Source organism: Necator americanus, chromosome III, assembly GCF_031761385.1.
Source record: "Necator americanus strain Aroian chromosome III, whole genome shotgun sequence".
Classification (NCBI taxonomy): domain Eukaryota; kingdom Metazoa; phylum Nematoda; class Chromadorea; order Rhabditida; family Ancylostomatidae; genus Necator; species Necator americanus.
In genome coordinates, this window is record NC_087373.1 from 38,759,743 (window position 1) to 38,787,619 (window position 27,877).

General features: G+C 36.4%; 1 protein-coding gene across 4 annotated transcripts; it reads right to left on the reverse strand.

Annotated features, from left to right (window-relative positions):
• RB195_012303 (uncharacterized protein) lies at positions 1 to 14,831 on the reverse strand (the record flags this gene model as incomplete). 4 transcript variants are annotated; one of them, XM_064194099.1, is made up of 14 exons in its annotated part: positions 1 to 94; positions 334 to 353; positions 523 to 621; positions 2,739 to 2,915; positions 3,619 to 3,690; positions 3,742 to 3,985; positions 5,563 to 6,075; positions 6,404 to 6,532; positions 9,398 to 9,519; positions 9,610 to 9,779; positions 12,756 to 12,807; positions 13,547 to 13,631; positions 13,950 to 14,104; positions 14,757 to 14,831. In XM_064194099.1, 14 exons carry the CDS (start codon positions 14,829 to 14,831, stop codon positions 1 to 3), a joined length of 2,007 nt encoding a protein of 668 aa, XP_064051681.1. The 4 variants fall into 4 exon arrangements, with proteins under 4 accessions (XP_064051681.1, XP_064051682.1, XP_064051683.1 ...); XM_064194100.1 differs by having other exon boundaries at positions 2,739 to 2,921; XM_064194098.1 differs by lacking the exons at positions 1 to 94; positions 334 to 353 and adding exons at positions 1,153 to 1,225; positions 1,313 to 1,351; positions 2,567 to 2,605 and having other exon boundaries at positions 611 to 621; positions 2,739 to 2,921; positions 3,619 to 3,985.
• Positions 14,832 to 27,877: the final 13,046 nt, after the last annotated feature.

The window sequence follows — 27,877 nt, forward strand, 5'->3', positions numbered from 1 at the left end:
TCAGATAATCTTAGTTTGTAGAGAATAAATGCATAATCCATCCGTCTCTGAGAAGTTGTAGGCAAATCGTTGGCGATGATTGACCCATTTTATTCTGAAAAAAAAGAAACCATGAAAAAAATGAACAATTTCAGTTCAGTGTTTACTTATATAGATTCCACAAAAAGAAAAAAAAAGAAATCTCTTGGATGAAGGAGATTTGTGGATGCGAGAGCGCTCTTATAGCACAGGTGCGAGAATTCATTGGTAATTTATTGATTGATATTTTCATTCGGAACCGGTCATTGTCTGTAAATCTCTGATTATTTCCCCAAACAAGAGGAAAAAACTCACTTAAATCCGTTTAAAGTCGCCTTTGAATATCCGTGTAAGCGTCTTTTTGAATTGTTGATTTGCCATCGCATAACAGAATGGATTTAACGGTGAATTCATATAGCACAGATAATAACTGATCGAATAGAGTAGATTGAATGCTTTCGAATTTTTACAACTTTCACAAAATCCATAAATAGTTGCAAGTACGTAGAATGGCGTCCATAATACGATAAATGCGCCAAGAATGAACGTAATTGTACGTAGAGCTTTCCGTGCGCGATTCTCCGAGCGTGATTTATAGGCTGGCTGAAATTTATTTATTAAGACAAGGAGGTAATGCGCACACATTTGAGGGGATGTCTCTCAAAGAAAGCGGCCACCAATCAATAGTTTGCGACATAATCAATAAAAGTGTTGTGTAGCGTCAAACTACGAAAATTTCGAGGTACATTTCAGCAAGAAAACTTGTCACTGTAAAATGTGACCAGTAAGTTATGGATTTATGGAAGCAAGCTGTTGATCGGATTACGATCTCTGCAATACCGCGTAAAAAAAATAAAAGAAGCATAAGCAATCTATTCGTTAGTAACTGAGCGGAAGCGCTTAGCTTTTTATTGATTTTTTTTCTGGGGATTACAGAATAGGTGAAAATGAAAAATGAGTGAAAAGGTACGAGTGCGTAGAAATATACTCAGGTCAAAATGATATGAAGCACGGGTGCAAAGTTGCGTAAGCGGTTGCGCTCGAAGCGACACGGTGGAGGTTGGAATCGAGGTGGGGTCATCGCGAATCGCAGCGAAGAGTGGTGCTGGAAGGGTCCCCACTCGATTCCCTAACCGCAACGCTGCACCGCGCCGCTTTGAGTGCATCCGCTTACGCAACTGCACCGTGCGTTCATGTCGTTCTGACCCTAGTATATGAGAATATTCTGGAGAGAAAAAGATTTAAAATTTCTGTGCAAAATATTAGCGATCAACACACTATCGCACACAAATACCTCTCGTTTCTTAAATGGATTCAACGCTTGTAATACACCCTGAAACTTGTGAGATCTGGTCTTAGATGGAGGAAATATGAATTAAATAAGCGAGTGCTAGAAGCGGACAACATTACAACACCGTACGTTATTCCCGCGGTGGCGGTCGTCGAAAATGATTTGGGCGGTCATTTGGTGGTCAAAAATAGCTAACCGTGGAGAGAACGTTCAAAAATCACATTGAAAAACGGTTCGTGAAGAAATAAGAACCAAATATATATGAAAAAAGTCATTCAGACAACTAACGATCAGTAGGTCACGCCCAAATCCTTTATCGAAAAGAAAATACAAGCAAAATTATAAAGTAGTGTAGCTGGTCCAGTTCAGATATTTTCCTCAGCTGGATGTAGATCATTACTTGACCTGAGTCTCCAAAGTTGAATTCCTCATCCCTCAGAAAGAAAAAGACCCCAGAATCAGAAAGAAAAACTGCTGAACTGATGTTTGTTATTATTTCCAGAAAGAGCACTAAGCGATTTTTGTGGTCGTGGAAGAATGTGGATCAAAAGATCACAGATGAGTCGATAATGCCGATGAGTAATGTCTCAAATTCTTCACCTTATTGATCTAAAAACCACTAAAAATCAAATCAGTATAAAACAAATAAAACACTACCTTGGTGGAAAAGAAATGCTCTTTTAAACAGCATAATAAGTGTTACAAAACGCTAAACTCTTTTTTTCTGTGCGCCAGTTCAAATTAAAAAAAAAGCCATTACTTACGGATCAACCAGACAGAAATGCTATGGTGATGAGATTTTTCCATGAGCGCTTCAAGAAAAATTCTATCATCCAGTCAATTTCAGTCATATATTTTTCTGGAGAAAAAGAGAAGAATAAAGGGATTAGGTGATTTAGAGGATTTAATGGAGTCGGGGATCGTTAACCAGTCGTATCGATCAAAATTATTTCCTTTTAAACGAAATATAAGAAAAAAAATCCCTTAGATCAACATTTGGTTCGGAATAACAAGCAATCCATACGGTTTTCGTGCTCTTTCTGGATTCAATAACAATCTTAGCGATTCGATTTATTCCCAAGCAGAGACTATAGCATCATAATTGTCAGATTCAGACTCAGATTGGATAGAGCGGACAGAAAACCCGAAACGGGGATAATTAATCCTGACACGTTTCTCTGCAAGGAAATAAACTTATCGCAAAGAAAAAACTAAATACTTTTCTGGCGCTAATAAAGCTTAGCAATCACTAGATACCTCTCGTTGTTTAAACGGATTCAAGGCTTGTAAAACACCCTGAAATCGAATTAAATACGGATGCAAAGGATGGGAAAAAATCCTTCCAGCACAAATTACACTACGACTGAACACATGCACATCACAACAATGCTACTTCTACTCAACTCATGAGTCAAATTTTGTCACTCACCGTCTTCTGTTTCGGTTTTTTCCGACGTATCGAATGGCTACGTACGGCGGTCAATAGGCGACCAACCGCCCCTTCGACCGTTTTCACGCTTTCCACTCGTGACACCGCAATCAATGGGATTTTTGAGTCCTCCGGTGACTCGATTACTGTAGTGGTTGCTTGTCCCGTGGATGTGCTCTGAATCTGGAATTTTGCCTCGCTAAGGACATTGTACTTCTCTACAGAAATTGAGGATTTCAATTTTGATCTACTGCGATCTAACGCGATCAATCCTAGCGGCTACTTTGTGATTATAGTATGGTTTTATCCATACACGTCTACATTTCAGAAGCGTGTACAAGAATTACTGTATTCGAAATGTGATCAATCCATTGCTGGGTCCCACTGTCGTTTTTTTCATAGCTCAGGCTTTTTTAAAAATCACTCAACTCAAATGATCTCCTTTTTTCAACTTAGTGAGTTATTTATTTATTTTTATTATTGTTATGTTCTTATTCAGATCCGAGAGTATAACTGTTACCGATATTATTACGATGTTTTGTTAAATCATTACAAAAGCATGGGACCTTTGACCCTATGACGACAGGGCGGATCATCGGTAAGCCACACACCTTTCAATTTTTCGTGATTTCCTGATTTTTCACAGTTTTTTTTCCAATTTAATGAGTTTATTATTATTTATTATTATTTCCTTCTTCAAATATAGTTTGTAAAAGAAAATTAGCGCCAAGTACGCGGAAAACCGCGCTTCCCTCAATGGTCGTGGATTAAACAGCCCAAAATTTACCACATAATCGAAATTTCCCCTTAAATTTGTTTTTCCCGCTCAGACCTTCAAACAAAGAACACTTTTTTGGAACTTATGAAATGATCTACTCACCGGTCGCCGAGTTTGTTCTTGCTTTTGTTGTTGTTGTGGTTGTTGTTGTTGCGGTTGTTTTTGCTCCTTATTCTGTGTCAGCGGCTCTTTATGGGTCCCATGCTGCATACTGTTGTTACCTACATGGTTCTCATGCCTATTCTGCCGTGGTTCAACGATTTTCACATGTTCTTTCGGCGATATTTCCACTTCGACAGCCAGGGGAGTGGGCGTGGGCTGCTCTGCTGCTGGCGTTGGCTTCGGAACTTCATGACGACTTTTCGGCACTTCCTCCTTTCGTTTCGTTGATCGAAGTCGGCGGAGATCGTCGTTCCCGACGAGTGACGAAACACTATCCGCGTCAATGAACGGAATTGCAAGTTCCGGCCTGCAATTAAGGGAGATCCCGAAAAATCCGAGAAAAAAAAAAAAACAAAAATTTAAGGAAAAGCTACTTCTGCTTTCACTTTTGGGACCTATAAATGTAATTGTACTATAAGGGATGAAGGATAAATTTCACGGCGTGGATCAATCCCTAAGGGAATGCCGCTAAGCGTTCAAGTTTGAAGGCATCACCCCACAAATCTGGAGTGTTACGGATTTCAGGTGGAGTATTCGTATTTGGGATCGTAGATTATGGAGAAGAGGGTGATTCCATCCATTTCTTCCTAATTACCGTAAAAAAACGGCCCGGAAAATGCGGCGCATGCACGAGCTCGCTGGCGCGCTCCAGTCGAACTCGTAGAAGATAGCGCTCCGCAATGCTCGAAGCCGCATCCTTCGGGCCGTTTTTTACGGGAATTAAGGAAAAATAGACGGAATCACCCTCTTCTCCATAATCTACGACTCTGTATAGGCATAACCCACCTAAAACCCGCACCACCTCAGATTCGTGGCGTGGTGTCTTTAACTCAAAAGAGTTTGAGGTTTATGAACACTCAATGCGGTCCATACAACGACTTCCGGGGCGAGCCGATGTATCAAGTCAGTGTTTTTATCCTTCCAGACAAGTCTAGTACGAATTTATCGACCCCGGAGGGATTGGAAGGTTTGGTTGGCATCGGGGCGGATTCGAACCTTTTTGATCGATCGTGCAGTTACAGCAGACTCTTACCGACTCCGCTACACTCGCCTTAACTATACTATGCTAAAACTACTATACTATATTATACTATGCCTAGATGAAATTCTTTTAATGTCACGGTCATTATAACGTATATAATTATATAAATGTGTATAAAATACTATAAATATACATAATTTTGATTTTCTGTGAACTTCTATGTAATTTCGCATACATTATGAATTTGAAAAGAAGAACGGGTATAAATTGTGGCTACAAAAAAAAAACGAGTAAACAATGTTCCACTTATTTCTTCTCTTTCCTCTTTTTCTCTTTTTGTTCCCTTTTTTCTTTTTTTTCAGGTTGAAAATGGTTTTTTTTGTAATAAGCAGATGATTTTAAATCAAATGTTCATTTTGACATGTCAAAATGGTTTCACACGCCATTCTTTCATGCGAATCCATGAAAATCGGATTCTCTCAAAAATTGTACTATTCTTATCCGGGAAAATTTCCTCATAATCAATACGTGGATTAGAGTTATTGAGAAAAAAGAAAAAAAAAGAAGAAAAAAAAAGAGGAGAAAAGCTATGGATAGTGCAGAAATCAGAAATTCTTATGTAGTTCAACTTTTGTTTTCGTTAATTTGGCAACAATCTATTCATTTGAGGAGGTAATCAGCTCGGAAGAAAAACTCATCCTTCTAGATAATTTCTTTTATATCTACATATATTTATCTTTATATTATTCATAATCATTGTATTGATCGTATTATATTTATCTACACATTTATTTACGTATTCATTTATTTTTATATTTATTTCACCTCATTTCTAGCGAACTTTACTGTCTACCGTAATACAACTCTAGTCAAAATAGTTGAATCTTTAGTAAAATCCATACCTGTAGTACTGTATATCTTCAGCGCAGGACGTTTGTGATGGTTCCGGACTCACGCACGGTGCCGTACTTTCCCGTTCGATCACTGACGATGGTTCCTGGTAGTAGAACGCTGAATGATGGCTGCCTTGCGCATCAGATTCCGACTCCTGGTCGTCCGCCGCCGTCGTCGTCGGATCATTAGCGGACAGCGGCTCGGTGAGGATCTCGTAGGCGAGCGGAGATGAAGGCGTTGACGCTGATGTGACCGCTTGAAAGGCGATCGCTTCAGATGATGTCGATCCAGAAATAGTTTGTATGGAAGGGGAATGTTGTGTTGGTTGAGATGACTGAGGTCGAGCTGCCATGTCGTCCACCGGATCCACGAATATTTCGTCTGGACTCGGTTCCTCGAAAATCATTGGATCGCAGATGATTTCACCGGAGATTTCCGCATCGAATGCTAGTGATTCCAGTGCTAGCGGATCCGTGTGGGGTTGTTCGGTTGGCGAAGGAGCCGGTGCGGGCGGCTCAGTGCTGAAATCAGAGAAAATGCTGAAATCTGAAGGCGGAATCATTTGGAATTCCTTATTTTCCCGGATTTCTGTGGTTTTCTGGATTTTTTCTTTTTTTTTATTTTCCATTCTTCTTTTTTCAACTAATAAACGTTCTAGGAAGAGTGATACCGTAAGCGGATGAGCGATAGATTTCGATTATGTTCTAATTAGGATCCTAACCGTGATAAACACCTTCTTTTCGTTTTTTTCTCCAAATATTCCAATATTTTCAGGAATTTTGGATATTTTTCCTTTTGTGTACCTCATGAAAAATCCGAATTTTTCTCATTCCATCAAGGATATCTCACCTGTACATAGGTTTAAAATTGGTAGGGCAGTGATTCACGTAATTATTGTGTACCGTCATCGTATTTCGTACAACAGATGTGCGTGGCGGTGAAGATTCTGGCACGGATGACGGTGTAGGTTTGAAACATCTGGAAAAACAAAGTGAATTCAGATCCAGGAATCCATAGGATAGCAGTTCCTAATAATCAGTTACATCCCTCCACTCACGTCCCCATGCTCATAAACATATAGCCGTGCACTTTCCTCCCGTATATTTAGTTGGGCAGCCGCAGGGCCCAACATCGTCGGCAAATTTGATCGAATTTTCCGTATTTGGCCGTCGGCTAGCTTCTAGTTATGGATATATAAGTACGAGTTATGCGCGAATTCTGCTCTCAGCCAGCAAACCAACGAGGCAATCAAGCAGCACTTCAACTACATAGCACACAATCGTGCACGTGCTAGGCGGCCATTTTTTTTTTTGAAAGTGTCGTCATCGACAACATCGTAAACATCCGTTAGGTTGTTTGTGTTTATGTGCGATTGCACAAATAAACAACTATCGAAAGAAAATAATGCGCATTACAATCAGGAGGACGTGACGTCATTGAAATCCCTGAGGAATACATGTGCATACTATTTATTTCTATATTTTTGTATTTTTTAGAAAATTTTTTGGGAAATTTTACGTGGTTTCCGTGCCGAATTTTGCGCCCCTATCTTGTTTTGCCTTGATTTCGATCCTAGAATGCCTTCAAAGTGATTATTTTTGTAAAAGTTAAACAAAATAAAAATAAAAAGGAGTAGCTGTGATTTACCGAGGCAGCTTTGTAAAATGGTTCTGGGGAAAGGTCGGTATTACAGTAATCTAGGTTAATTTCGAAAATGATAGCTATTGGAGAAAAATTACTCAAGAAACTTTTTGTTAGAAACGTATTCTTGTTCACAAAGGTTAAGATTTATTAAAAATTAACAATTAAACGGTCTTATGGTTATTATATGTAGCTTAATTCACAAAAACTCAGTTAAACCTTAATTGATTGATTGATTAAATTGATTTCCATAAACAACAGCTTTGTCAAAGTTTGCATTTTCCTCAGCTAAAAAGACATACTCCATTGATTAATCCGCTTGGAAACAAGCGCCAACACTTTCGACTCGGAGTTTGGAATCGTTTGAGGCTGAGTATATTTTCTTCGACCTTCTCTATTTTCGCTAAATTTGGAGAAATCTTTATGTTCTGCTAGGAATTTCTAAATTTAGCTTTTTTCCACATTTGTAACTCGTATTTAATTTTTCCTAGTTTAAGCAGCAAAAATTTATAAAAACCTCAGGGAAAAGCGCTAATTTGTTGGTTGCTTCGCATTTAGGCGGTCCCTGACGAGTGCGCAGCTGAGACTTGGGCGACTGTCGGACGGACTCGGTCATGACGGAACGCGGCCCGTGCATTTTACTTGATATACGACCGATGAGATGCTAAGACGAATGGCGGAGCGCAGAAGATGGAATCCTAGTCACCTCCCTTGAGGCATTGCATCAACAAACAAATCCGAAGCGGCTTGTCCAAAGTGAGGAGAGCGTCTTTTCGGCATTGAGAAGTTAAAACGGAAGAGATTAGGGAGGAATGAAAAGAAAAAAAAACGATCGCAGAAAGAATCATCTGGAATTAGCCTCTAATCTGTCGGAAGAATGCGCCGATGATCACAAGCGGAACAAAAACCATTTTTGTTCAAAAGACTAGCTTAAGAGCAGCATATCACAAAACTGGCGATGTTGACGTATCTGTGAGGGAAAATATAGAGCTCAGGTTATAGATTATAAGTATGAACGTAGCCGCGTTCGATTCCCTCTAATCCTCCTAAAAAAACGGCGTGGGAACCGCTTTAGTTCCTACGAGAAACGTTAGAACGCGCCACACTTGCACATGCTCCGGTTCCCTCAGCATCCTATTCATTGGTTCCATTTGAATAGGCTGCTGAGGAGAACTCATTGATTTTCGACCGCTCCCTTGTGGATGCAACGCGTTCTAACGTGCCTCGTAGCAAGATTTGAATTCGAAACCCGTTTCCCACGCCGCTTTTCAGAACGAGTGGAGGGAACTGACCGTGATCACGGACTTGCTTGTAACTTACAGCTCGAACCCAATATTGTCCCACGAAGACCACAACATCACAGTGATGTGTTGCTTTTAACCAAAAAGTAATTTTCGCCGCCGAAAACTCATCAGCAACTATATCTAATTACTCTTACAATACGAAAATTTTATTAGATAACTTAATATAATTTTATTAACATTGTGCGAGAAAACTGTTTAAGAATTCAATTAGCAGAATGGAATTAGATGGAATTAATATTAAACGACTAGTGTCGTCACGTTTTTTTTTCCTTTCAAAAAGGTTTTCAATTAATAAATGACACTTTCATCAGTAACACAACAAGTCAGTATGTACAGAAAGTCACATTCATGAATATTCGAATAACTTCATAGAAAAAGAAAAATTAGTCTAGAAGATACTTGTAATTTTCACTGCAAACCCAAAGAATTCTCATTAAAAATGCTGTTTTTTTTTAATTTGACATAACATTGTACTTAACACTAGCGTAATCTCTACTTAAACGATGGGATTTTTTTCCTTCAAAAATTTTGAGTTCTAATCTCTATTCCTAAATATTACTGATTTGATTATTGTATAAAGTATCGGACGTATGGTAATGAAAGATGATACTTTATTTTAAAAAAGTACATATATATATATATATACATATATAAAATAAATGCCACCTTTGGAATATGCAATTATTTCGCAATCCAAACATAAGATTCCTTTGAAAATCTCTATTTTTAAGCGAAATGAAAGCAAATCCAGAAATAATGTCCAATTTTTTTTCACACTATCCTATTTAACTTTTAAGTGATTGTAATATTTGTGTATTCGAATTGAAGTAATATCGATGAAATTAATATTTTTGATGAATGTAATGAATCCAGCCGACTTTCGGATACAATAACTCACTTGCTACTATCACTCGTATCGTTATCGTTCGGCGAATCCGAACTGCTTCGATTCGCATCGCTGGTTCGTACGGACATTTCCGGTTTCCGTAATTCGGTGAGCAACGCTAGGCGTTTTGTTTTCTGCAATCACACCACGTCATCGATCGACAGACACACAGACAGACAGACAGACAAACAGAGGTTGGCCGAGTGTGTCGTTAAATCGCCTACCTGATCACTTTTCACAGCTAAACGCTTTGCTGCTCGATATATACCCCAATATAGGTACAACATAACAAATAATGTTGACCAATAGTATGAAATATACATTCCCATATTTAAGTATGGATTAGACATGAATTGTACGTAGCACTCATCCTCCTTTAGCATTCGTCCTTTGCCTGAAATAGAACGTGGAAATCCATATATTGATTAGCAGTTACCGTAGTAGATAGGGTAGGGATGAATTAGATGTTGAAGATATATAAAATAATAATAAACAATAATTGATGAAATATATTCATGAAAATATCTTCTTAAAATCTTTTTTTTGAAGGGTTCTAGAAAATTCCAACAAACTAACGAGAAAAACAAGCGATGAAATGATCTATCGTTAATAAAAGCGCATCTACTCCGATCATCCGGAAAAAGAATGCGAGGTGAGAGAGTCTAAACACTTTCCCAAACTTATATTTATATAAATTTTTTATTTTATTTATTTGAATTCATACTTTTATTTTTTCACATTTTTATTTTATTTATTTATACTTATTTATTTATATCTAAATGAAATTACAACGAAATACATCATATGAAAATGGATACACAAAAATGAAGATAAATCAAATTTTATTCCTATTTTTATTTTATATTTCCATATTTAATTTTATATTTTTATATTAACATTTTATATTATATTTTATATTGGTATTATTTCATTCTATTTTATTTCTATATTTATATTTTATTTTTATATTTTACTTTATATTCTTTAATGTCCATCCATGCTACTGCGATTAGTTCTTCCGGAAGGAAAAAATATTTTTAGAGTTCATCAGCATAAATGTGTGTGCGTTTTGCCGCTTGTTAAGTGGCAATCGAGTTTTCGGACGCGCCACAGCATTTTCTGTGGAAATTCCTGACACCAAACATTTTTAGTTTGAGTTTAAATAAAGTATGAGGAATCAATTGCAATGACTGCATTTTTTTTTTCTTCAAGTGCTATTATCCAAGCGAATGACTGACTTGATCTACTACCGTAACCCTACCGTCAACGCTTTCATTGATTTCGTGAGTATAACAACAGCACATACATGTTTTACATTGTTGCCTTGCTTTGCTTGTAGGCGGCTGTGAAATTTTATGACTGATGCCTAGCGGCGCCAATTCTGAAAGGTCCCACTGCGGTTCGCTGCTCAACATGCTCATCGTCGGGTTACATCCCGCGGGAACAGAGAAATGTGTGGTATGAGAGCGGGGAAAAAACCTCCTTCTCCCTCTCTCGGTGCCAACGTTTCGTCTTCGCGATACGAACGATTGACGTGACATCGCCGCTGTGGGGCAACGGCCCCGGGACCCCCTTTTCCCTTGTCGTATGTTTTCCGTCGTCGCGTCGTCGACGTGTTCGAGTTATGAATTGCGTTTTCGTCCAGTTTTTAATCAGCGGCCCGTCGACGGCCTCACACTCACGCCCGCCACACATTCGAATTTATTTCCTCACACATACGAGATGCAAATGTTTTTCGCTGGGAAGGATTTTGAAAAATGATTTATAGCTTCAGCACTGCGCTCAAATATAGATGTTGGCAGCGATTTCAATCACCGCTTGCAGAATGTGCAGCTGCATGAGGTTGCTAGAGGAGGAAACCACTAGGAGTTCCCAGCACAAATTGTTTCACTGCGAACAAAAAAAAATTGCAAAAAAAAAAAAAGAAAAGGAAAAAGGTTGAAATGTTCGCCAAGATAAATGACCTCGAAACAATACTGTTTGGAGTGCTGTTGATTTTTATTTAAAAAAATACATTTAAATGATTCCAATCATAACAGAGACCTTTTTTGATGTAACCATAATTTGATCTACCCGTTAAGAAGTGATAAATAGGGCAGGACCACATCCTAGAATCTTTTTCTACAGTTTTTTTTAAAGATTCTTAGTTTTGAAAATAGCTGTATCAGTTGGAGATCTCTCCTCTGTCATTTGTTTGGTTCTGTGAGTAGCCTATTAATGATTTTAGGATCCAAAAAAATGGGAAAGACGAGAAAATTTCCGCTAAAAAATTGAAAAGGAAAAAAAAGTTTCACGTTTACTCGCTATTTCAAATAGGAAAATATTCTTTTTAACAGAAAAGGAACAATCGGATAGTTTTGGAAATTTTGGAAAAGGTCCTGAGAAGGTTCCAATAACCGGCACCGTTACTCTATGTAGGTGCTTTTGACAATCGCATCATCTCTTGTATTTCTTGAATAAATCCATATTTTGTTATTACTTATTTATATTTTGCAAATATTACCCCTCTTTCAAACACTATACTGCTAACAAAACAAAGCCTGCGTTCTACGAGGCAATTGCTGTAAAGAGCAGACAAAGTCTTGTATTTTTTTAAATTTATATTTATTCATTTCAAACCTTATTTGTCCGCTTTACCTTCATATTATTTATTTATTTATTATATTTTATCTCTCTATTTGTCACACATAGCCGAAGCCTTCGTATACAATTCGAAAACTCCACCCATAGGTATGCGATCAACTAATCCACGAACTCCATGACTTCCAAGATGCGCAGTTCTACCACAATTGCCGAAATTGGATCATGGCTCAACCATACCACACTGCTTTTGCAGTGAATTCGAAGAAATTGCAAAATCTGCAGCCATAGATAGAGTTATTTGTGGAGTTCTGACACGAACTGGCACGCTCGTCATCTCAACAAATCCAAAAAACTCTTCACTAGAGCTCCCAACAGCTCAGATATAGGAACTTATCCGGGAAAAACATCGACGGATTCATGAGACTTGTCCGAAATCTTGTCACAGTTTGCAGAAAAAGTGCAAGTGCAAAACTATGACAAACATAGAAAGGATTCTATAAAGATAAGGTCCGGAGAGATTCAAAACAGAGAAAGATAGGATTGGAATAGAGTACAAAAAATAGGTAACTCTGGAGATACGAGAAAGACACTCCTTCGATAAATTTCTTCTTTATTTTTTTTCTGGATATCAGTCTTTAAACGATCAGAAAAAAAGAAAAGGTAGTATTAAAAGCAGATTTCGTTGCGAAGAACAATAACGAATTGGAGATCCACTATAAAATTTATTTCATCGAGTGAAAAGAACAAAAAAAAACAAGAAGAGAAAAGTGAAAAATTTTCCACTCACCCGTAAATGTTCCATACCCGAATATTGACAGTGAAAATAATATACTTGGGATCTAAAAAAAAGAAGAAAAAATTTTTGAAAGGAAAACTGTAATAAAAAGACAAAGACAAAAGAGTACATATGTCTCACACCCAGATACACATATAATCCAGCGTTTTCGGTACATGTTAAAAGAACTTTTTTTCAAGTAACGGAACAATCCTTATTTCATCTTTTCTCATTTTTTTTTCTCATTTTATGAATTGTTTTTAAAGTAATCTGGTACCTAACAACAACGATAATCATAATATTTTCTCTAACCTCAGTAAACGAAAAGAAATTCCGGAAGAAAATGGAAAAAGTAAGTGGTTCTGCATCGATAAGCTAAGATAAGCTCAGTATTTAGGACCAAACTCTCATAAAGGTCGTCATGCATGAAAAAACATTGCCTTGAAATGCAGTAAGAATAATTTCCACAGGAGTTTGTTTATACTAAGTTCTTTCCCTTCTAAATGTATTTGATAATTAAATTTACAAAAAAAATCCTTCAGAAAGTATGAAATTATAAAACTATGTATCAGAGATTTTATAAATATCTTGTGAGAAAATTAGAAAAATAAGAATCTGAAGTCAAACGCATGGGCATTCGATAGCGGTGAAATAATTGAATTGGTTAAACGATTGAAGTTTATACTGTAGGAGTCCAAGAAACGATCAAATCCAACAATCAAAACCAAAATAAAACCAAAACCATCAAATTGATGTGAATAAAAGGGTAATTGGTCAAAAAACATCAATAGAGGTGCACTTACAATCCATATGACGGCAATGATCAACATAACCCGTTGTGGTGTACGCCAATTACGATACGTGGCCGGATGCTTTACAGAACAATACCTGGAAAAATAACGAAAAATAATATATTTTATTACTTCGAGCAAAGTTTCCAGTAGTAATGATCGCCTAAGCAGCCGCAACGCTCTCGCAACAACTTTCTCACTTTCTATGTCTAACCAACATCTTGGCGAGCTCTGCCATGCTCCAATCGCACACGCGTAGCGGTTATCCGAGTAAACATAAGTGGTGCAGTTTTGAACAGAGCTCATAATGATTTAGGTTATCAGTCACAGCTATAACGCTAACCAGGTCTATGTTCGTGAGATTAACATGGTAATTTAATTCCAGTAGTATTTTTTTTTTAAAGAAAACCCTCACCTATCGACGGTAATACCAAGTACCGTATAAATTGAGGCGAGGCAGACAATATAGTCAACGGATAACCATAGATCGCACAGAAATGCACCAAACGCCCAATGACTGTTATGTAGAAAGAAATGTGTGTACACGGGAATCCCTTCCAAGCCGATCACCTGAAAATTTCCAATGTATTAATATTTTTTCCAGATCTCTGCATATATTTATCTATTTTTTTTTCAAAAAAATTAAAATAATCATTAAAAAGATCACATATTGAGAAAAAAACGAAGTCAGTCCGATTTAAGCTCAATATCCACTTCGATAGATCGTTCTTACGATCTTCTTCTTACGATAATATTCCCATGGATTCCATGAACTCTTTGAGTTGGTCCCACTTGAAAATAATTTTTATTCGTCGTTCACGCACCGCAATGCAATCATTTTGCGAAATGACCGACAACAAATCAATAAATTATTGATCTCAAGGGAGACAATTCATACTTGTACAATTTTTATTGTTCAATTTTTCATTTTTTTTCATTTCATTCTTAATTTTTAATTTTTTTTTAAATTTTTTAAGCTGAATGTTTGAATTGTTGTTGTTGTTGTTTGAATTTTGACTTTATTGGTATCCTTGAAGACCACGGAACGAATGAAAGCCATGTAGCTTTGTATATGAATAAAATATAAAACTATAAGAATTGGGGACTATAAAAGCATTTTTTTACGCCATTTTGAACTGGAATGTACAAACTCTAATTACACTTGTAAAAATTGCTAAAAATTCCAAAAATTGTAGAAATTTCTTCCGTAAGAAAAAAAAACCTTAAAATTCAGAGCATCCGTATGTAGGTATACGCTGGCAACGTAATCGCTTATGCATAGTGTGTATGAATTCATTGTTACTGATTGGGACCCAATTAATTGTTGCAGTTTTCCAAATTTGACCATTCAATCGTATTTTTTCTGGATGGACTTTGAGAGGTGGGAGATAACAAACCGTGAAAAATTGGTGAAATGGTCCCTGGGCTCTGCTCCCGTATGCACATCTGGTCAACAGCTGTATTGGTGCAATAGGAAGATTTATGTTTCGACTTTACAGCAATATTTTTATTCCGGAAAACCAATATATTTCAGAAATTTCTTCTATCTGGTGAACATTTGTAACTCTACATATGTAGGATATCAAATTACGGCTGAGCCATTTTCTATAGATCCAGAAAAAACTGACTGAGCTTTTGATTTTTGATTTTCTTTTCAAGAAAAAAAAAACAAATCTGGCTTTTTCAGATGAGTTATCGAAAATTTTCTTTTAATCCACAGGTTCTCACCTACAAATCCTCAAAACTATTTATTGGATAAAATCCCTCCGTTTCCAGAAAGCTTCTCAATTTTCTGCAAATGTTGTGCATTTGATATGTGGACGCTTAAAAACATACGAATTAATCAAATAACGCAAGTCGAATGGTTTTTTCCCGGACGCTAGGGACAACTGATCCAGAGGACATTGTGTTTGATAGCTAAGGAGGAGAAGAAATGATGTATAATACACAATTGCTAATTGTTAGTTTTTCACTATTTAAAATCCAGGTTTTTATAGGGATTTCCTGAAGATCTCTCTAAGTTACTGTAGAATACTCTTCCACTTAAAATATTCGTATATGAAAGTAGATGTAAATGAAAATTCACTTATACATAATATAAAAGTATTATCTTTGTATTCGGGGGGAAAAAAAACTGCTAACGCTTGCAAATTTTTCCTCATCAATTTGCAATTTCATTGCTAGGGGAAAAATTCCTCATCCATTTAATACCAATGGCAATCTTTATGCGCATACATACATACATACATACATGGATTTCAGCTCATGAAAATTCCCCTACACGATGAAGGAGACGCGCTCACTTGCGTCGGAGCGGAAGAAAAGGAGAGCTCCGCTCTAATTGATGAAATATTTAACATTCACGTGTGTATGTATGTGTTTCCCCACCCGTCTTTCACGACATCGCATTGATCAGTCAGATCCACTACTTTTCTTAGACAATTATCAAGACAAGAATATCCACATCGGCTCCGTAAATCCATCGGAAAACATCAAAGGTTATCGTAATAATTAGAAACGACCGTTAGAAGCGCTATGGTTGTCTATTCAGTGTAAAAACTCTTCAATATAAAAACAAATTTGTAAAAATTCAAATTCAAAATTATATATGAAAATTCAGTGTAAAAATAAAATATAAAAAATATAATGTAAATTTCTTTATTACTATCAGATGTCCAACAGATCGTCAATGTGATTATTTTTCATTTGTAACCTATTAATTAAATATAATCAATATATTTATTTATTTACTATTACTACTACTTATTTGAAATTCTCACGGATCGTTTTCATTTCAACTTTAACCAAGCAGAAAGTAATAAGGAGAGAGAAACAACAAAAAAAAACAGTAAAGAAGTTTTTTTTACATTAAATGGATCTTTCCAGATTTTTTAGAAACAAATTCAGGACGAGAATAGCCACTGCTGAAAAAAAATCAGGATCAGAAATGCGTTCGTTGTGCAGGTCTGCGGGTCTGAAGCGGCAATAACTGAGGTTTATTAGAGATTCGTTGTCATCGATTAGAGATTTCGGATTTATTATCCTTGGATTTCGTATTTGAAGCGGATCCTGATGGTTAACGGTACACATCAGTAGAGTGATATTGGTTACAAGGTGTACGTAAATTATCCGCGATCAATCAATGCCACAGTTATCCTGGATCAAAGACAAAGAATAGCTGGATAGTGAAAAAAAACAAGGATCTAAGCTTCATATTTATATATTTCTCCATATTCTCATATTTTTGCAATTTTTCAAAAGTATTTTTTCTCTCCTTATTCTTTATATCTCTATAAATCTTTTTACATATTGTTTTCTTTATATCTCTACATGCATATCTTTTTATATCTCTCTTCATATCCTTATATATTTTTTGTATCTATATATTTCTATCATATCAAAATACTTTCCAAATTTTTTCTTTCTTTTTACAAACTATTATAATGCATATTCAGTACTTCCCCTGCAACTTTCAATTATCCCTATTTTCTTAGTAAAAAAAACCCTTAAGGCAATAAAAGAAGTATTTTGGTTTCTTGCTCCGGGAACTTTCTGGAATTAAAAGAATCAGAAGCACACATGTTCACTAAAAAAGTTCCTCAATCCGAATAGACACTACTTCAGAAGCCAAAACAAAATAAAATGAATTATCCTCTTCTCTCGACAAATAAATCCGACAAATAATTTTAAAGTTTGACGATTGAAATCAAATTTCACGTGCTCTCTTTAGAAACCGCTTTTTTCCACCAGAAAATATCGAGACTATAAATCTTTTTTCCATCGCGCAAAACACAAAATTGCAAACATTTTTTTCGCTCAAAATCTACATTTTTCTTATAACACATTAAACAAATAAGTTTTTTCTGCCTGCAGTCTTCCTAAATAGGAACCTTTGCAGTTTTTTTTCTCATACATCCCATTTATTTCTACATATGAATGTTAGTTCATCACAGGAACCACGTTTTTTTTCTAATCCAATATGTAGTCACGAAAATCTCTTCAATACGAAAATAAACGAGAATTCGAATTCGTTTTGAGTAGGTCATAAGCGAAAGTGCTAAAATTCTTCATGATGAATGAGAACTAGCGAGCTAACGTGGATAAAAACGGCTCCCTTATTGTCTTCATCCTTCTACATATTGGTTTTTCCTATTATTTATTTATTTTTCGTAAAATTCTGATAGGTTATGGAGTAACATGATTATAAAATGTAAGAAAATTGTAAAAAAATTGTAAAAAATTGCAATTGTAGAAAAAAAAAACTAGAAGCTAAGATGTACAGGAAAGTGAAAATACTAGGAAATCCTAGGAAAGAAGGGTTACGGAAAACGGAGAGAGAGCGACAAAAATTTCCTAATAATTAAACATTTCTTTTGTGTACTTTTTTCTCTGTCACATCTACGACGTGCGAGGTGTGAGGGTCCCAACAGAGGAAAAAGAAACTAGCCATATATATTTATTTCTATATTATTTAACTAATTATTTATTAGCAGGTGTGCCACGAACCACCATCTCTATTTTTTTTGCCTTAAAAATAAACAGAAGAGAAACAAATTCATATTTACCTCGAAGAAAAACAAATTCACTAAATTCGAGCGAAACTTTTTTCAGTGCAAAAATTTCTAAGTTTTAAGTCCAGTCAGCAAAAATTTCACATATGGCCAACAAGGTGACAACAGTATTTTCAGCATCAACAGAAACTGCCAGAAATTCTTCCAAAATTATGTGATTAGCTTATCTTTCATTTAGAAATGTGAAAAAAGGGGAAATACCGATGAATTATAGGTACTACTTAAAAATTGTCAAAGTACTGCTTACAAAACATCTTGAAATGTACTAGAAATAGTAAAATGCTGAGAACATGACTGTCAGGGACCCTAAATTGAAAAAAAATTCGAAAAAAATGCATTTAAATGAAACAAAATTAACTATGTATAATTATAAATATTTATTGTTATTGGTAATTATGTGACTAATTATTTCTTAATTTATTTAGCCTAGTTAGAGAAAAAAAAACCGATTCTTCTCATTCTCCACTGATTCGGACAACTTTCGCAGTGTACAGCAGCTCTCTGGAACTCTTTCCACAATAAAAGGAAGTGCATTTTCATTCGGGCAATCGGTTTTTTTTGCTTCCAGAGTTTGAGATTCACAAACCTTCTTCAAGGAAGGAGCACTTCTCAAAAGGGCAAAACAAGGTGATTACGAAAAGAATAATGCGTTTGTGTCGTTCTGGAAAATCGATCTGGAACATTCCCTATATGTAAATCGAGAATTTTCATCTAAAATCACGAATAACGAATGATTTGGTTTACAAAAACTTTTTTCACATCACGTGACTGTTTTCAAGCTAACACAAAATGACTCGATAAAGACAAATCTGAACTTCGCAAAATTAGATCCGGGAATTAGGTTTAGTTCCCATAGAAAAAAATTAACATTCTGATTTGCGAGCAAATTCAATCTTGTTAACGGATTTCCCTCCAAGACGTTTGTTGGTCACGTTTCCTTGTATTGACAACTTTTATTAAACTTCTCAAAATAGGCGCTGGCACTAAGGAAAATTTATGTGCATATGGTATCCAAATAAGTATCCAGCAGTTGTTCATGGTTCACTGAATCAGGAGCAAAAAGAAAGCGGCAAAATAGTGCAAATCCTGATAGAGTTATTTCAGGAATGTAATAACCTATGGAAACAATTATTTAGCTAAAAAAAGTTAAATCCAACTTTAGACACTAGTCTTTATTTATTACTCTTAAACTGTTAATTATTTTCTTCCTGGAATCAGCGCTCGGACGCTCTGTGTGGTTCCCAATCCCAAAGATTAATAGTAATCTCGGTCCATTCGTCAAAAACTGCTCTACTAATTGAATTCTACGACGCTAAAGTTCAAGGAAGGTCAAATTCAGGAAGTAGCGATGTAGTTTTCTATTTCCATACAATGAATCCATGGACAACGAGTTGTGATACGCAAGAAAACCACACTGGGCCGCTAGTAGCGACAATTACCGCGCTGAGAAACCTCAAAAGACTCATTATAATAATGTCATTTAGCAGTTTTCCCTCAAAATTAGGCCTCATAATAGACTCAAATTACGAATATTTTCCAGTATATACCAATTTTATCTTTCACAGAGTAGTTTGTATGGAGTACAGACGTATACGATAAGTTGGATTTATTTGGAAAATATTTATTTATGCTGTTTATTTATAGTTTGAAAATAAATAAATATTTGTGCTATATGCCGTATGAAGGTTTTATGACAAGAACACACAGCAAGACTAAAAATGATCAAAACATCTTTTTTTTTAGTAATTGGGCAAAAACATGGAGGATTAGAGCTTACATTTATTTATTTATTTATTTATTTGTATTTATTGTCGCTTCCTTCTTTAAAAAAATAGGAGAGCAGCACTTCCACCCCTTTGATTTCTTGGATAGGAAAGGGCATGGAAGTGGAGTTAGTAAAATGGTAAGTACACTATGTAACCTTCATAGAAATTATTTTTAGCTGTAGCTAACTTTAAGGACGCAAAAATATCCCTCTTAATGACATAAAAACAGCGATTCCCTCATAATCCATGCTAAAATCCACAAAGAATCGCCGCCTTCCGCCTAATCGTTGATATGACGCTTGTTTTTGCTATTGAAAACCTGTTCCAGATGTGTCATATATATTCCTCATCCTCATATGAAGAAAACATATCCAAATTCCCCTGTTACATATGTGTGTGTGTACGCGTGTGTGTGTGTGTATGTGTATGTGTTAACGTTGTGTTTGTTGATGTGCTCGTTACGACCAACTGAGCGTATAAATATATCGACAGGAGGGTGCCGACGGCGGCTGCGTGTTTCGAGCCGTCGTCATCGTCGCCATCGCTCGCTCGCTCGCTCGCCACCGTCGCCGCCGGCGTCGCTGCGGCAGCAGCAGCTCACTCTCACATCATCACACAGTTCATCAGCGTAATCAGATTTCACACAACTCGAGAAATACCCCCGAAAATCCGCTGCGAACACGAGCACACGCGCTGGTTTTAGGCAATGATGCCCTTGGTCATCCGGCTATTTCAGGAGGTTATAACGAGGTCGATGAAGCTATAAATAACTGCCGTTGAAGATTGGCTCATAAGAAAAAGGGCACATGGTTGTTAAATATACCCAAAATAGACAATATCAAGGAAGACTATACCTAGGAAAAAGAAAGCTGAACTATGCAACTGTTACTTCAAATCAGCTTCAGAAATAAACATTAAAGTTTAAATCCAGGATTTCATCATGCAATAGAGATGAGAGGAAGAATAAGAGAGTCCACAAACAAGAATGCTTAAAAATCTGACGGAAAAATCAGGATAATCAATGAGTTCATAAATTCTACAATTCTTCAATTATTCTTATCAGTAGCAACAAAAAAGTGCTTAATCCCAAGGACCTCAAAATGACCTCAAAATATCTAGGAATGAAATCCAAAAAAATCTTCGACATATTTGATAAAAATCAAGAAAATTTATTTCGAGAATGCAAAAAAACTAACTATTCTATATATTTTTCACTTCTCTTACCGCTTATTTTTTAATTAATGTATTTTTTAAAGGATGTTCAAGTTGAGGAATAGTCAATACATATATGAAAAATGGTCTAAACATATAGGAAAAAGGGTATCGAAGCTCCTGTTTATTTTTTATTACATTTCCTTGCATATTGATTTTTTTATTTCTGTCTTTTTAAATTTTTCTCCAAGTATTTGTGTCACTATTATTAGTCCAAAGTGTTTTGTTTGACCTCCGTATACGAATCAAAAAAAAAAACAACAACAACAATAACACAAACTGCCTTTAAGTATCTTTATATATTAGAATCGCCTGATTTTTGTTTAATTTTTAAGAGTTCACACAAATTTCTTCCTCTTCTCAAAGTTAGTGAATTCTAGAAAAATTTTTACGCGATTCTATATCTGGATATTTACCAACGGATCTTTATCTCTACACAAATTATGATGTCTAAGATCATAATTCACAAAAAATAACAAAAATTGTTCATTTTCCGATCTGCTACGCTCATTAACAACAACATTGACGTATTCACGGGGCGCGTTGAGGCGTATGCGCTCATCTTTAACGATTCACAACCACAGTCAGTCGAGCGCAAATTCCACGCCGAAAGCAACAACGCTCGGGGTTACGGTATTTCAGTAAGTAATGTTGATTCGGTTATTTATTTGTTAATGCTGCACTTGAGGCGAACATGAGAATTCCTAAAATTCGACTATACTTTCCAAAAAAAGAAATATTTTGTCAACTATGAATTAGAATCATCTAGAAAAAGGAAGAACTCGCGACTTACTTTATACTATATATTTATGTATTGATCCGTGATCAGATTTTAAGGATTTTATCTTGAAATCTCTGGGCTGAAAACCCGCTCTTTCCGACATTCTATGCAATTCTACCATGTATATACAGTACACGATAAGACCCTTAGTGGACAGATTTTAAGGATTTTATCCAGTAACTGAACGGAAAATTCGCCTTTTTCGACATTTTGTGGCTCAGCAAGAATTTTTGCTTTAGCCATATACTCCTATATGTTGTATAAATCAATAATTATTCTTCACATATGCTAAAGCACTTTCTCGGCTCTGCTCTCGAATAATAAGCTTAGCTTCAATGCTGAGCGATTTTCCCCGTCACAGCTTGTTACTCATGGAATTAAGGATATACGGCGGATATAGGTCCATGAAATTACGGATTTTACAATCGTAGAATTCTTTTTTAAAATATTAAAATAAAATATTATAGCGTTAATGATTAAAAACATTTAAAAAAAAAAACGAATCCTAAAGTCGTTGAGTGCACTTCAATCAGGAAGCTGTGGGATTCAATGGGAAGAACATTATTAGATATGTGAATAGATACGATAGGAAAAATTATCGGATTCTATCCAGGTAACCGAAAACACTGAAAGAATACCGACAAAATGGCTTCAGGATTGGAACCAGGATTTAAATCAGTTGTTCGTCGTTTGATTTCTTACTATGAAGGTCCACCTAAGTTATAAAAAAAAAGCAATAGCTTTCACAAAAAAAAATTCATCGTCCAGAATCCAGAATCCAGAATTTAGATAGAAAAGAAAGCAATTCCTCAGACTAAGCTAGTTCCAGAAGCCTTAGCAGTAATTTTCCTTTTCCGAACCCTATGAAGAATCCTCAAGAGCAGCTTATTATCAAATGGAGTATTTATAGAGTATCTATTTCCTAAAAGCATTTCTTCCAGACATTCGCTATTTCACAGTTCTTCTCTGGATTTTTTTCCTTTTCCTAAAAGGAGATTAAAGAGAAGAATGTGAATTTTATGTGAATGCAAGCAGTCATAAAAGACTTCGCAGAATCCACAATAAATGTTTTCCACATTCCTGTAATCTGTCCGTAATTTCCTTTCAGGAAAAGGAAAAAATTATTCAATTATGACTGCATTAAAGCAGTTATTAGTTATATGTTGCGAAAAGGTTTTTTTTCTATCCGGAGAGATTGCTTGAGCCGAATGAGAAAATGTATTGTCTACGGATAAATTTGCACTTTGCAAATTTTTCCATTTTTGCACGAATCCCACTTCAAAAGCATTAAATAACGAGTTTTTTTCCGATGACGATGATGATTTGCGATGACGTCATGATTTTCTCATTTGTGATGACGTCATGATCTTACCGTAAATTCTTGATGGATATCAGAATAGAAACAAGTTACACTTTAAAGTTTGTTACTTCATTTGAATCATAAAACTCAACGAAATTTGTAGCTTCCATGTATAATATTATTCTTGACATTTCCAAAGAAAAAAAACTTCAAAATCCACCACAAAATTTCGTTTCGTTACAGAACCGTTAGAAAAAAACTTCCCAACAATTGAAAGAGATTCCACATTTTCCACGGTATAAATAAAGTTTATCCTTTAAAGCAGCCAGTTTTACCTAATTGCGAAGAAGATTTTTTTCTTTTTTTTCCCCCTACCTCTCCGTAAAATCTTTTCCTTTCTTTTTTCCCCCTCCCGCCATTTCCCATTCTGATACTCTTTGCTGCCCTAAGAGCTGTGTGGGCAAAAGCGTTGCCGAGAATTCACGCCAAAACTTATTCACAATCATCAATCTTGCCCGATCTTATAAGCCATCCATTCTTTTGCGGGGAGATTTTTCTAGCGTTTCTCGGCGCCGCCCCAAGAGGGAAAAGAGGCAATCCGGAGGTAAAGAAAAAAATTCGAAACGAATATGAACACAACACAAAACTATGTTCAACGTTCAACGGATGGAAATCAATGGATGAGGTTAAGCCATCGCTACACTCGAGGACTTGAACGCATCCAGAGCATGGGGTTAAGCCCGTTCTTTTTGGCCGGTAAACAATACGGATTCTTTCCGGAGAGGTTGTGGATTATGGGAAATCCCTGTTGCTTTCGGTTGCGGCAAAATTTGTGGCATGGTCTTTGACCTCTGTGTACGAAACCAGAAGTTAGGATCCATCCTAAGGTAAATAAGTAAATATAAGACTTCCTTAGATGTAGGGTTCAACATTAATTTCAGTGCAACAATCGCGATAGAACCAATTATACAGAAACATCATTAGATAGGAAGCGATCGTGGATCGATTCCCAGGATATCCAATATTTGACGACACCTATAGCTAGTCATGCATGCAGCGAATCGACGTTGATATGGAAAGAGACGTTTTTCGATGTCCTTCTCTAACCATGGAGTGGAATTAATTATCACATTTCCGGAGCTTTTCCCAGGACATCGCTCTAACCCTTGGAAACCTTATCCAATATTTTTTCCGAATTGGTACTCGTTTAATATCTCGTCCACCGGTCCCATACATCTTATTTCCCTGCCTACCATCAATAATGCTGAATATATCCTTAATTGTTTTTCAGGTATCTAATAAACTGCTATTTATGGTAAATTATTAGGGACTTTACAGTTTCCGCTGCCATAAAAGATTGGAATCAATAGATCATAAACCACGCTAGAATTAGAAAGCAATGATAAATACGATACGATGGATCGATAGATAGGCTTATTTGGATTGAAGGTGAGTATATAACCTCAGAAAGATTCAAAAAATACTTAAGAACCAATAAATAACTCTTAGTAACGATTACTAGCTAGAATGATTGAATTTAAAAATCTAACCCTAAATTTTAAATTTATACAGTAACCTTACAAACAACAACTACTATCTTGACAATACTAAAATTATGTAAATATGTAGATCATACACACCTCTACTCTAATTCCCAGGAAATTCAGCCTGCGATCAATCAGGTATCGATCATTCAACATCGATCCACACGACAGAATCGATATCCACGTTGGAAACTGTTCTGGTCTCCTCGGGCTCCAGCAGCAAAAAAAGGTTTGAAAACTTCTGAGGAGCCTCATTTTAATATTTTTGCTGAAGCGGAGCCTGAGGAGGGCAGGTTTCAAACGTGGATATCGATTCTGGTGAGGATAAACGTTTAATAATCGATATCTGATTGATCGCAGTTTAGTGCCACAAAACTTCGGGAAAAATGTAGTGTGAAGATCCTTAAGGTCCCAAAAAGAAAAAGAGTTACAGCTAATAGTTGGATTCTGACTCAGTCAAAAGAGAAATACGGGAGAAATTGGTATCTACAGTATCCTCGAGCAGCAATTGTTCAACTGCTTCCTCGATTATCCATGGAAAGGACTAGTGATCTGAATTTGAACTTGACTGACATATTTCCCTCATTTGTAACTCTTCGCATGACCAAATCCAGCTACGAATAACGATAAGATCAAGCAAAAAAAAAACGATGTTCTCTTAACTACTTCCATTACTCATTAATCCTATGGGATATGTGGATCAGTGCAATTCTTTGGAAGAATGTCACTTATACGATCGGTGCGTGCAAGCGGGTGCTCAAGACATTTGATAAATACCTATTCGTAGACGAGATGTATGAGTGCAAACGCGCCCCTCACATACACGTTTTTTTCTTCTTCGTTGGTCGTTTGTACTTTGTCTGTCAAAAACGGAAAATCTCATGGGTACTTACAAATAACCGAACTCCAAACACACGTTTGCAAAAGAAAATTGACTGCTCCTTTGGGCTTCAAAACGTCGTTTCTCCGTCGAAAACAACAATTCTGTGCATTTCATTTGGTTTTGGGTTTTTTTTGTTTCTCGCTTCTACATAGTTAAGAATATGTTCGGATGGGATTTACATCCATACTGCTGGAATTCCATGCATATCCGTTCCAATTTCCGATAAGAACAAGGATCAGTTGCCACTTTTCTCAGGGAAAAAAGTGGCTCTATCAAAAAAGGAGAGTTTTGTTTTCAGGAAAAACGATTGGTCCTTACTTAGTCATTATTACAGTTATTTAATAGCCATACATTAAATCCATGAACTTCATCCATACCCACGCTTCAAATTCCCCAGATTGTACTGAATACAAAAATTTCAACAGAAAATGAGACAGGATCACAGTTATGGACCTGACAAACCCTTCTTTGCTGAATAAATATAGTATTTAGATTCCAATTCTGTACCGTAATCGATACCGTAATTGGAGTATGTAGCTCGATTAATTTCTGCCGAAAAGTCAGGATCCAAAAAAAGTGGGTTTTTAGCATGTACATGGTGACCAAATTTATTATTTATTCACTTATTTATTATAATTTATTTATTGCTGCTATTTAACATGACTTACTTATTTGCTAAAATTGATTTTTATTTATACAAGGAACTTCAAACCCTCAGGGCATGGATCGTTAGCACGAGTCTGTGTCTGTGTATTGAATATATTGTATTATACACAACACGTCACTTCCCATTTCCATATAAGAACGAATCCTTAGAAAAAGTCCGTATCCCGAAGATAATCGAATGAGGAAGCAGCAGATCAGATTCAGACGTAGAAATTCAAATTGGATTAGTTTAATTGGGACGAAGTTTTATCAGATTTTATAAGAAAAAGCAGATTCCAATTTCAAAAAAAAAAAAACAATCTGCTTGAACGCTTCGTTTCTTCGCAGAATTTTTTCGATGTTGAAGAAACGTCACCTTCCTTTATCTATTCACACTCTCGTGCCGAATGATTTCAACCGATTCGTGCGCCTATTTTCGTTTCCAGACCCTCAACCCACATGATTAACATTTTATGAATTCGGGACCCTCTACGCAGCAAGTGAGGTAGAGGGGCGGCACCTAATTGCCTTTATTTCTTCTCCGGGAACGATTAGTTCGAGGAAGCAACTGAGCAACGCAACAAGCAGGCAGCGACCGGCCGGCCGGCCCCTCACGCTCGAAGTTCCCTGTTCCTCGACGGAAGAAGGAGAGAAATCTCTTCACAAGAGTCTGGATCTATTAGATTCGTTCATCGCGTTTATAGCGACACTTACACACATACACACATCGTTTCGAAGACCACCTGCTGACATGACGGGCTCACAAGAAATGCACTATTTCCTTTGTGAAGTGTTGCTTCGACGCATTTATTGGCACCGCAAGAAAATCCATGGCGTCAACGTTCTACTTAATGTCTGGATTCTTAGCCGCTCCCTTGCGCGCCTGCATGTATCAGTCTCATGTCGTCGATGAGTTCTCGGGTTATGCACATCAACAGGGCAAGATAACCGCGCTATTACCAAACGAGGGTCCTCAGGGAGTTGGCGCGGCGGGGCGAGACGCGAGGTGAAGTGGCAAATCAGCGCATCCGGCGCGGAGACGCAGTCTGAAGTGTCGAAGACGAGAAGCAAAAGAAGGAAAAAAACCGAAGCGCCACACTAGTCGCCATGGATGTCGTCAATAATCCGGACAAGTAAAACATAATCATATTTACTTTGTAAAATCTTTCATCTACATATTTTCTCTATAAATTAGAGAACATTCGTTTTTTTGACGACGTTCCAGAGTTGTTCTGCAATTGCACAAATGCAAATCTCGAGCTTCGAGTCAAATAATAGCTATATTGCAGCAACCGGAAAAGCCTGTTACTAACCATTTTATGTGCTTTTGAGCATGAATGCCGCTATTACTGGATTCAGATGACCGAGAACGAGGTAACAAATCACCCAACAAATAGGTACGGCTTCACAGAGCACTATGGCTCCACCACTAGTGACTATGTAGTTTGTGCTTTGACCTCCTACCTCCTACCAAATCATTCCTCTTTAAGTCATAAAAGTGAATCCTCCAAAGGGTAGTTTGCATATATTATAAGGGAATATGGAGAAACGAGGAAAAATCGAAACAAACCGAAAGTCATAAAAACTAATAGAGGAACCATTTGACTCATAGAAAAAGGATTAATCCTTAGTACTTAACTC